The following is a 10,824-nucleotide window of genomic DNA, read 5'->3' as shown; positions in this document are numbered from 1 at the left end:
GGTTGGGAAGATCCCCTGGAGGAGGGCATGGCTACCCACTCCAGTATTCTTGCCTGGAAAATCCACATGGACAGAGGAGCCTGGTGGGCTACAGTCCATGGGGTCACAAAAGGTTGAACGTGACTGAGCGACTAAGCACAGCACATCGCTTATTATGTTTACCAGTAACCAGAGTGAATTAAGTTTGTCAGGGAGGAAAGATTGTCAAATATTGCTCATATGTCAAAATGAGCAGTGAGAATTGACCAATGGCCCCACCAGATTTGCACTTGCCCCATTGGTATCCCACTTGGTCTCAGCTCATTTCTCAGCTCCACCTCTTTTTTTTTTTTCTGGCTATATCACACGGCATGTGGGATCTTAGTTCCCTGACCAGGGATGGAACCCATGCCGCTTTATTGGGAGCACAGAACCTTAAACCCTGGACTTCAGAGAAGTCCCTGGAGGGTTTGAGAAGTCCACAACCTCTTAGTGTGTGTCTGCATGCACACATGCTAAGTTGCTTCAGTCGTGACCAACTCTGAAGGACCAACCTAAGGACACTAGCCCACCAGGCTCCTCCATCCATGGGATTCTCCAGGCAAGAATACTGGACTGGGGTGCCATTTCTTCCTCCAGGGGATCTTCCCTACCCAGGGATCAAACCCTCATCTCCTGCATTGGCAGACAGGCTCTTTACCACTAGTGCCATATGGGAAGCCCCAATCTGGGTCTACTGGATGACAAATGCATTTTATGTGCATTACTTACTTTTATCCTTGCAAGAACACTATGAAGTAGGAATTAATATTAACATCTCTTTTTAAAATTGTTAAGCCAAAATTTAGGGAATTGGTCATGTGGCCAATGTCACACAAGTAGTGAGGAATGAGCTAGGATAACACAGGTCTGCATAAACCTTAAAGTAAAGGTCTTAGCCATTGTGCTAACCTATGCCAACCTATCTCGCTGGCTGCCTTCTTTGAGTCAATCTTTGGAAGACTGAAAACAAAACATTCAAATACAAGATGTTGCTTTGTTCACGAAATTTATTGGTAATGCACTTGGCGGGACATCCTTCCCCCATCCGTCTCCTTATATCCTACTCACAACTCAGAGAGGAACCTATCTTTAGAGAAAAATCTGTATTGAGAGAATTAACATTTATGATTTCCAAAGATGACATTACTATTTCCTGAAAATGGTATCACCTACCTACTTCAACAGATTTCTAAGTCTGTTGATCTGTTCAGCTGTGTCAACTCTTTAATATCCAAGAGGCTTTATGCAATCTTGGCTAGGCACAAAAAGCCCATAGTCTCCTCATTTTCAAGGTCCTTTGTGGCTAAACAATAGACTTTCCCTTTGAGTAGGCTGGAATGGATAATGAAACGTTGCTTTCTAGTCATGATCAGTTAAAAAAAATCACCCATTCACATTTACTGTAGCTCCCATTGTAATCCGTAGCAGTACAAATTGCTTTTAATACCTTACTTATAAATGACCTTTAATGTGTTTCATTACTCAGAGATATTCTCTGAATCCTACTTAAGATGTTATCTTTCCAAACAGAGGAGGCTGGCAGGCTCTAGTCCATAGGGTCACACAGAGTCGGACACGACTGAAGTGACTGTGCACACACACACCCCATTTAACTATTGTTCTCCTTCCATCCAGAGCTATTGAAGGATTAAACTATTTTAAATACACAATGTCATGGTTTTGTCTCCACGCTACAGTGGGTTTCAGGTTATTTCATTAAATCAAAATGAATCAAAGGTTTGATTTGTTTTTCTTATGTATTGATAGTTAAGCAATACCATGATAGGTGGATCTAAAATAGAAAAGATAGCACCTTGGCCTTGATGCAGAATTCCATAGCGTAACAAAGTAAGAATTTTCTCCAAATGAGATGAGGGGGGTGTGTGTGTGTCTGCCCATGTCTGCCTGACATTTACTGGCTGATGAAAGTTGCCAGAGTAAAGAGAAAGATCATAGATTAGTCTTGGGTGACTTAGATTAACTTTGTTTATAGTATGATTTGAAGAGAAAATCACATACAGGTCCATGACAGGTAGGCTATGCCCAGGGTTAGTTTCTCTAAATAATTCTGTATTTTGGACTCTAGTTAAATAAAAACATGAAGAAAGCAGACCTGTCAATCAACAAGTGATATGTCAGATGCCTTCATGTTTCAGCCTCCATATATCGAAACCCAAGTTAAGCTCAATTAAATATTGTTTATTTTTAACAATATTTAAAACAATATTTAAAACAAATATCAACAATAAAAAATTTACAGCAGTAAAAACAAATAAGTTATATGTACAATTTTGAGCCAGTTCTAAGTGTAGAAAAATCAAAGTGTGTTGATATTGATATTTAAGGTAGGTGGAATAATGCTCCCCTAAAGATGTTCACATTCTAAAACCCAGAACCCATGAATACATGATGTTACATGGCAAGGGAGAATTAAGGCTGTAGATGGTATTATGGCTGCTAATCAGCTGACCTTAAAATAAGGAGATTGTCTTAGATTATCTGGATGGGTCCAGTATAATAACAAGAATCACTGGGGAGGCAGGACAATCAGTGTCAGGAAAAGTTTGACAATGTCACCTGACTAGATTTGAAGATGGAGGAAAGGCCCATGAGTCCAAATATTCAATCCTTTAGAAGCTGGAAAAACAAAGAAAGATTTTCTCCTAGGCTCCCCAAAGGGAATACAGCCCTGCTGACATCTTGCTTTTAAATCCAGTGAGATTCATTTGGGATTTATAACCTTCACAACAATAAGATGATAAACTTGTGTTGCTTTAAGCTGCTAATTTTCTTTTGTAACTTGTAACAGCAGCAATAAGAAATTAATAGAACATTAAATTTCATACCAAAATGTCAACATTCCTTACAATGACCTAGAAAAGCTTCATGACTGCTCCAAGTGATAGTAAAAAAAAACATGTATTGTCAGAAAGGACAATATTTTTCACAAGTTTCCAAACCTGAACTGAGACTCTATTCACAGAGGATAATCAATATCTTCTAGTCTAGAAAATAAATTCTGTGATAACTCAGTTTCGGGATCTTTCTGGAGAGTTTCCTAAGGTTTTAAAATCTAAACCAGAGATACATTTCATTCTTTGATAAGACACTCCAGAGACATCAGAGTTATCTCTAGGCCAAATTACAGCTGGATACAAGAGAGGAAAGCTTGTAATTCCAGAAGGACCACATATACCTTCATGTGGTATAGGTGAAAATGAAGAAAATATTTTCTCTATAAAAATAATTTCCCTACTTCCTTGGGGGTCCAGTGGTTAAGAATCCTCCTGCCAGTGCAGGGGACACATGTTCAATGCCTGATCAGGGAAGGTTACACATGCCATGGGGCCGCTAGGCCCGTGTGCCTCTAGAACTCGTGCTCCACGACAAGAGAAGCCATTGCGATGAGAAGCTCGCACATCACACCTAGAGAGTGGCCCCCAACCTCTGCAACTAGAGGAAGTCCACACAGCACAAAGATCTAACGCAGTCAAAAATATTAAATTATTTTTTAGTACATAATGTTAGTGTAAATATGTTATCTTGAAAAGCTATCCATTTAGAGAAAATTGTGTACGTAGGACAGGCTCAACAAAATACTTAGCTCAGTTAGAGTTACTCCTGATTTTTTAAGTATAAAACAATAGTTACAGGTACAAGCTGGATTTAGAAAAGGCAGAGGAACCAGAGATCAAATTGCCAACATCTGTTGGACCCTAGAAAAAGCAAGGGAAAACATCTGTTTCTGCTTCACTGACTACACTAAAGCCTTTGACTGTGTGGATCACAACAAACTGTGGGAAAGAGATAGGAATACCAGACCACCTTACCTGCCTCCTTCAAAACCTGTATGCAGGTCAAGAAGCAACAGTTAGAACCAGACATGGAACATCAGACTGGTTTCAAATTGGGAAAAGAATACATCAAGGCTGTATATTGTCACCCTGCTTATTTAACTTGTATGCAGAGTATATCATGCAAAATGCCAGGTTAGATGAACCTCAAGCTGGAATCAAGGTTGCCAGGAGAAATATCAACAACTTCAGACATGCAGATGACATACCCTAATGGCTGAAGCCTAAGAGGAACTAAAGAGCCTCTTTAGTTTCACCTTTTGATGAAGGTGAAAGAGGAGAGTGAAAAAGCTGGCTTAAAACTCAACATTCAAAAAACAAAGATTATGACCTCTTGTCCCACCGCTTCATGGCAAAAAGATGGGGGGGAAATGGCAACAGTGACAAATCTTATTTTCTTGGGTCCCAAAATCACTGCAGATGGTGACTGCATGAAATTAAAAGATGCTTGCTCCTTGGAAGACAAGCTATAACAAACCTAGACATCATATTAAAAAGCAGAGACATCACTTTGCTAACAAAGGTCCATCTAGTCAAAGCTATGGTATTTCCAGTCGTCATGTACAGATGTGAGAGTTGGACCATAAAGAAAGCTAAGTGCTGAGGAACTGATGCTTTTGAACTGTGGTGTTGGAGAAGACTCTTGAGAGTCCCTTGGATAGCAAAAAGATCAAACCTGTCAATCCTAAAGGAAATCAACCCTGAATATTCACTGGATGGACTGAAGCTGAAGCTGCAATACTTCGGCTACATGATGCAAAGACCCGACTCATTAGAAAAGACCCTAATGCTGGGAAAGATTGAAAGTAGGAGGATAAAGGGACGACAGCAGATGAGATAGTTGGGTAGCATCACCAATTCAATGGACATGAGTTTGTGCAAACTCCAGGAGACAGTGAAGGACAGGGAAGCCTAGCATGCTGCAGTTCATGGGGTTGCAAAGAGTCAGACATGACCGAGCGACTGAGCAACAACAAATTAGAAAATGTTTGGAGCAATAAAATTAATAAACTTCATAAATTATGGATAAAATTTCAGGTTAGTCAAAATTGTGTTCTTAATCTACCCATCATATCAGACTAAGAGGCAATAAAGGATATTAGGCATTTTTCCCAGTTAAAATACTCCATTTGATATTTCTGCAGACTTTGAAAAATCCATTGCAGTCATGCATTTTTCCCCTTTTCTTCAATCATAAGCTCCATGAATGGCTAAGTTCTGGTTTTCATTGACTTCCATTCATGTTAAATTCAGGCATTCCAGATTTCAAGTGTCACCTAGTGGACAAAGCAAATTTTCCTACTAGCTATCCAAATATCACGAGTTTCAAAACTTTAAGAGAACTCCTAGGAAATGACAAACATCATACTTTCATAATTGTTCTGTAAGACTCATGTACATCTAGAGACTTCAAAAGACTGGCCAAAGAATTCTCTAGTATCAAGGAAAATCTTAAAAATTCAAAAGGAAGTAGAGCCTGTTACAGTTTTTACCCTGTGTGGGCAACTCTCAAAAAAAAAAAAAAAAACGCATGTGCACAGTATCTTCCAAGATTAAAAATCACATCAGAGAATTCCCCAGGGGTCCAGTGGTTAGGACTCAGAACTTTCGCTGCTGAGGGCCTGGGTTCAATCCCTGGTTGGGGAACTATTTAATAAGATCTCAAAAGCCATGTTGCACAGCCAAAAGAAAAAAAGAAAAAAAATCACTTCTTGACACACCCATGTCAAGCAAATTTGATGTTAACTTAGAGAAAGCTTCAAATTGACTGGTCCTGGAGTGAATTTTAGTGTGAACAAATCAGTTGTTTTAAAAAAAGTTTTGGAATAATTAAAGATATTTGAAAATAGACTGAGTAGTAATTGTTAAATATTATGGAAATTTTATTAATTTTGCCTAGTGTGATGATATTGTGTTGGCTATGTTGGAAAATAACCCTTTTTTCAAAAAAATATTTACTAGAATGTATAGAAATGGAATATTATATTTATAATTTACCTGCATTGTGGCTCAGCTGGTAAGGAATCCACCTGCAATGTGGGAGACCTGGTTTCAATCCCTGGGTTGGGAAGATCCCATGGAGAGGGGAAAGGTTACCCACTGCAGTATTCTGGCCTGGAGAATTCCGTGGGGTTGCAAAGAGTCAGACACGACTGAGCGACTTTCACTCTGAAATATTTCAGCGAAAAATAATGGATCAAGTTCCAAAAAGAAGTGTAAAAAAAGAAAATATTCTAACCAGCTGAATACTTGTAGAAATATTGGACCACTATTTATTAAGAAGCCTGAATTTTGCTATGAGAAGCTGATGATCTGAGCCACAGTCAGCTCCAGGTCTTGTTTTTGCTGACTGTGTACAGCTTCTCCATCTTCAGCTACAAAGGGCGTAATCAATCTGATTTCGGTACTGACCATTTGGTGATGTTCATGTGTAAAGTTGACAATTCAATGCCAAAAAAAAAAGATTGATTAAAAAATGGGCAGAGGATCTGAATAGACATTTTTCCAAAGAAGACATACAGATGGCCAACAGGTACATGAAAAGGCATTCAACATCACTAATCACTAGGAAAATGCAAATCAAAAGCACAATGAGATATCACCTCACATCGGTTAGAATATCTATCACCAAGAAAACAAGATAGGTGTTGGCAAGGATGAAGACGGCAAGGAGAAAAGGGAATCTATGTACACTGTTGGTGGAAACGTAAATTGGTTCAGTCACTATAGAAATAATATAGAAGTACCTCAAAAAGTTAAAAATAGAACTACCATACAGTCCAGCAATTCCACTTCTGAGGATATATACAGATATCAAATCATTCCCTGGTGGTCAGACAGTAAAGAATCTGCAGGAGACCTGGGTTTGATCCCTGGGTCAGGAAGATCCCCTAGAGAAGGAAATGGCAAACCACTCCAGTGTTCTTACCTGGGAAATTCCACAGACAGAGGAGCCTGGTGGGCTACAGTCCATGGGGTCACGAAGAGTCAGACATGGCTGAGCAACTAACATCTTCACTTCTACTTGACACTAATATAATGTTATATGTTAATTACATTTCATTTTTTTTTAAGAAGCTAAAGTTATGCCAAGAACTGCTTCCCACAAACTCATTCAACAAACATGTATTGAGTTCTCATGTTAATTTGGCACCCATGGAGAAAACAGTACAGAAAAGACAAAGTCTCTATCCTCCAGGAGTCTATGGCTATTCAAGCTCTGTTCTTCTGATTCTCATACATTAAATGCCTCAGGCCTAACTCTAGGCTCACAAAGGGTAAATCAGATACCCTAAATAAATCTTAAGAGGAAGAAATGTAAAGAGCTTGTGTTTTCTTTCATGTCTTATGTGTCTTGTAATTCCCCCCAGGATTAAGAACAGGAAATTTCTTGCATGAGGTATTCAGGTAGTCATTCATTGGAAGGACTGATGCTGAAGTTGAAGCTCCAATACTTTGGCCACAGCTGATGGGCTGACTCATTGGAAAAGACCCTGATGCTGGGAAAGATTTAAGGCAGGAGAAGGGGACGACAGAGGATGAGATGGTTGGGAGGCATCACCGACTCAGTGGACATGAGTTTGAGCAAGCTCCAGGAAATGGTGATGGACAAGGAAGCCTGGCATGCTTCAGTTCATGGGGTCACAAAGAGTCGGACACAACTGAGCAACTGAACCAAACTGAACTGATTCTCAAACAGAATCATAGAAAACACAATTGCCGTGAGCTTTGGCTGCACTTGACTGCTCAGAGCCTAAGGCCATGAAGATGCCAATAAAGGCTGGAGCTCAAGAATATGAACCCAGATCCAAGGCTTCTTCTCTTGGAAGAAGAGAAGCTTCCAGCCATGAAGCTCCTTTTCCCTATCTTTGCCAGCCTCATGCTACAGTGGCAGGTGAACACAGGTAATGTGAAATCCTGGGTCTAAGAGGGAGTGGTTGGAGGAAGCAGAGATTTGGCAGTCCTTGATAACGGAAACCCAAAGAGACACTGAAAATGAGATGCCCAAAGATACAGCTGAAAAGTTTATATTGCATCAGTCATTCACCATCCGTCACATAGTCCCACAGGCTCCAAACCCAGACTGTGTCTGATGGGGATACACATGGAGCTACAAAGGAAGTAGGGTATTGTTTGTGAACTCAGAAATTATTCAGTATATAAAACTGCCTCCTTGCCCCCTACATAGCTATCACCTGGGATTCAGGCCAAGTCTACCCCATTTTTGCTCTATTTCTAATTTAAACTATCTCTAGGTAAAAGGTTTGATCAGTTTATATTTCAGTGTAACAAGAAGGAAGACCTCAAAATTACGCTCAAGAAAAAAAATCTACTCTCAGGATTCAGTGAACAGGTCTATGTTCTCCATCTCAACTTTTTCAGACTTCTACAGAGTTTCATTCCTTTTCTCAGCCTTTGTTTTACTGGAAACCCCCAAATTATCCACAAGAGCCTCTAGGGACACATCAGGGCAAATGGCTAAGTCAGAAGTTTGGCCACTGTTTTCTGCAATGGAGACAGAAGCATTGAGACTTGTTTCAGAATACAAGAATCTTCCAGATTTTAAATGGGCAATGGGTCAAGGAAGGGAAAGTAAAAGAGTAGTCAAAGATGTGTCTAATTTTTTTATCTTGGGACCCTAAGAAAAGGGTTATAATATAAGTAAGTATGGTTGCGTCATCTCCGGTAAAGTCAAATTTGAGTCTCAAATCCCACATAAGATAAGGTTAATCAGTGTAGCTGCTTAAAATACAATATTTTACTGTGTTTTCTCTGGTGAGAAACAATATTAAAATGCCTGTGAACAGTAGGTGCTACATAAATCTCTTGTATTTTATGGAAAATCTGTTGAATTGTTGAGTGAAGGAGAAGCTTCTGGATTTGGAAAAAAAAAATAGATGAACCATTAGGATGGAAAAACATTCAACAGATGAAGATGAGATACTACACTAAGCAGGGGATTTAGAGATAGAGATAATAATGCAGGAATTATCTTCATAGAGATGAGGTTAAGGCTATGCTAATAAGTAAGATCTCTGAGGGACACAGTGTCCAGAGAGGACGAAAATGATAGAACACCATGCTGCAAGAACCACAGGTCAAGTGATTGTTGAGGAGGGGGAGGTCGTAGACCACTGAGTTTGGCAAGAAGCCAGAACTTCTGAACAGTCTAGTTGATTCTCTTTTGAAACTCTTCCTTGGGTTACTTTTATGAGAGATTTTACTCTTCTCTGTATTTCCTAGGATCCTGGGAAGAGATAATAACACTCAACAAGTGTCTAAGATGTTATATATTGGAGATCTAAAATCTTAACCCTGAAGCAAATGAGTTTCCTTTTCTTCTTAAGGTTTTAATTATTCAATGAGACAAGACTAGAGATTTATTTTGGATTTCAGAGATGTACAAAGACGCTCTTGGCCTGCCTGTTGCCTCCATCAACGTCCCTAACCACTGTACTTTAAATTTAGCATTAACAAATTCACTCTGACTCTATTCCTCTCGCTCTACCAATTTTAATATCACATCTAGTTATTAACCTTAGCACTGTTTTCTGTTTTATTTGTGCAGAATACTTTGGCTTGAGAAGATGCCTAATGGGTTTGGGGAGATGCAAAGAGCACTGCAACATGGATGAAAAAGAGTTAGATAAATGCAAAAAGAAAACATGTTGTATTAGATCAAAAGTGGTTCAACTGATAAAAAACTACATACAAAATGAAATGCTCCATATGCTTAAAGAGGACTCTCAGGAAGTGCTAAAAATTACCAAGAATTTTAGTGTCATGATGCAGACCGAACATCATAATTTATCTGTTCTGCCCAAAATCAAAAGTGCCAATGCTTTTGCCAAGATCAACACCATCATCATCCCAAATGCCACCATTGTGAACTCTGCCACCACCAACCCCGTGAACTCAGGGAAGATAATACACACTGCTACTTCTACCAGAAAAAGAAGAGATTTAGGCACTGACTCCCCACCACCAGCACCACCTCCATCGTATATACTTCCGACAGCATAACTGGAGCTGGAGAAGCAGATGAGCAGGGATTCGGGTCTCTCCCTTAAAACACCAAGTTCCTCTGTATCTATTCTATCTATAAACTGAGACAGAACTGTTTCCTCTGTTATCAGTCATTCAATAAACACTGTTCAAGCACCCACAGTTTATATAATTTTATCTTTCTCACAGGAGCCTCACAGAGGAGACAGAGCTAGAAAGTAATAGAATTCTAGTTTACATGCTCAGGAGAGAGTGAGCAACAGAAATGCTGACTGTGTTGAATTTAACCCGTCGATAAGCCAAAGTAAGCCTCTGTAACAAAAATTTATGGTTCTCATATTATGTGCTTTTCTTGGGGTGATAGGAATGGAAACAGCAGACATATTTTCTTTTTCCATAGATTTTTTTTTTCCCATAGAAAGGCCCATATAAGGTGGGGAGACCAAGTTTACCTTCTCCACAGAAGAAATTCATGAGGCCACTTAAGATAAAAATATGGGGCGGGCAGAGGGGGAAGATATGACTTCTGTCTCTGATCCAAGGCATTTTCAACCAGATTCCTGAAGGGACAACAGGTAAAGTGCTGCTTCCAGTGGATACAGGCTACAAACCACAAATGCAAACCATGGAGGTAATTTTTAATTTTCAAGTAGCCGCATTAAAAAGGTAAAAATAAATAGGTGAATTGAATGTTAATAATACATTTTGTTTAATGCAGTAAGTTCAAAGCCTTGACATTTCAATATGCAATTAATGTAAAAATTATTTGAAATATTTGCCTTTTCTTGGTACGTCTTTGAAATTTCTTATGTATATTACTGTTACAGCATATTTCATCATACTAGTCATATTTCAAGTGCTCGATAGTCCCATGTGGCTTAAATTTCCAGCCTCTAGAACTATGAGAAAATCCGTATCTGTTGTTAAAGCCACCCAACCTATG

The 10,824-nt window shown here is 39.2% G+C and overlaps 1 protein-coding gene across 1 annotated transcript; it reads left to right on the top strand.

Moving 5' to 3' along the window:
* Positions 1-7,671: 7,671 nt before the first annotated feature.
* DEFB129 (defensin beta 129) lies at positions 7,672-9,899 on the top strand. Its single transcript, XM_005215086.5, has 2 exons — positions 7,672-7,780; positions 9,445-9,899. The coding sequence occupies exons 1-2, from the start codon at positions 7,672-7,674 to the stop codon at positions 9,897-9,899; spliced, it is 564 nt and encodes a 187-aa protein (XP_005215143.2).
* The last annotated feature ends 925 nt before the right edge of the window (positions 9,900-10,824 follow it).

This window comes from Bos taurus, chromosome 13 (assembly GCF_002263795.3).
Source record: "Bos taurus isolate L1 Dominette 01449 registration number 42190680 breed Hereford chromosome 13, ARS-UCD2.0, whole genome shotgun sequence".
Lineage (NCBI taxonomy): Eukaryota > Metazoa > Chordata > Mammalia > Artiodactyla > Bovidae > Bos > Bos taurus.
The sequence above is the reverse complement of the archived record's forward strand: the minus strand, read 5'-3'. Positions and strand labels throughout refer to the sequence as shown.

Bases quoted from the DNA above. Each gene is read 5' to 3' on its own strand.
- DEFB129 (XM_005215086.5), top strand. From the start codon at position 7,672: ATGAACCCAGATCCAAGGCTTCTTCTCTTGGAAGAAGAGAAGCTTCCA. The intron at 7,781-9,444 runs GTAATGTGAAAT...TTATTTGTGCAG, and splicing joins ACAGTGGCAGGTGAACACAG to AATACTTTGGCTTGAGAAGA.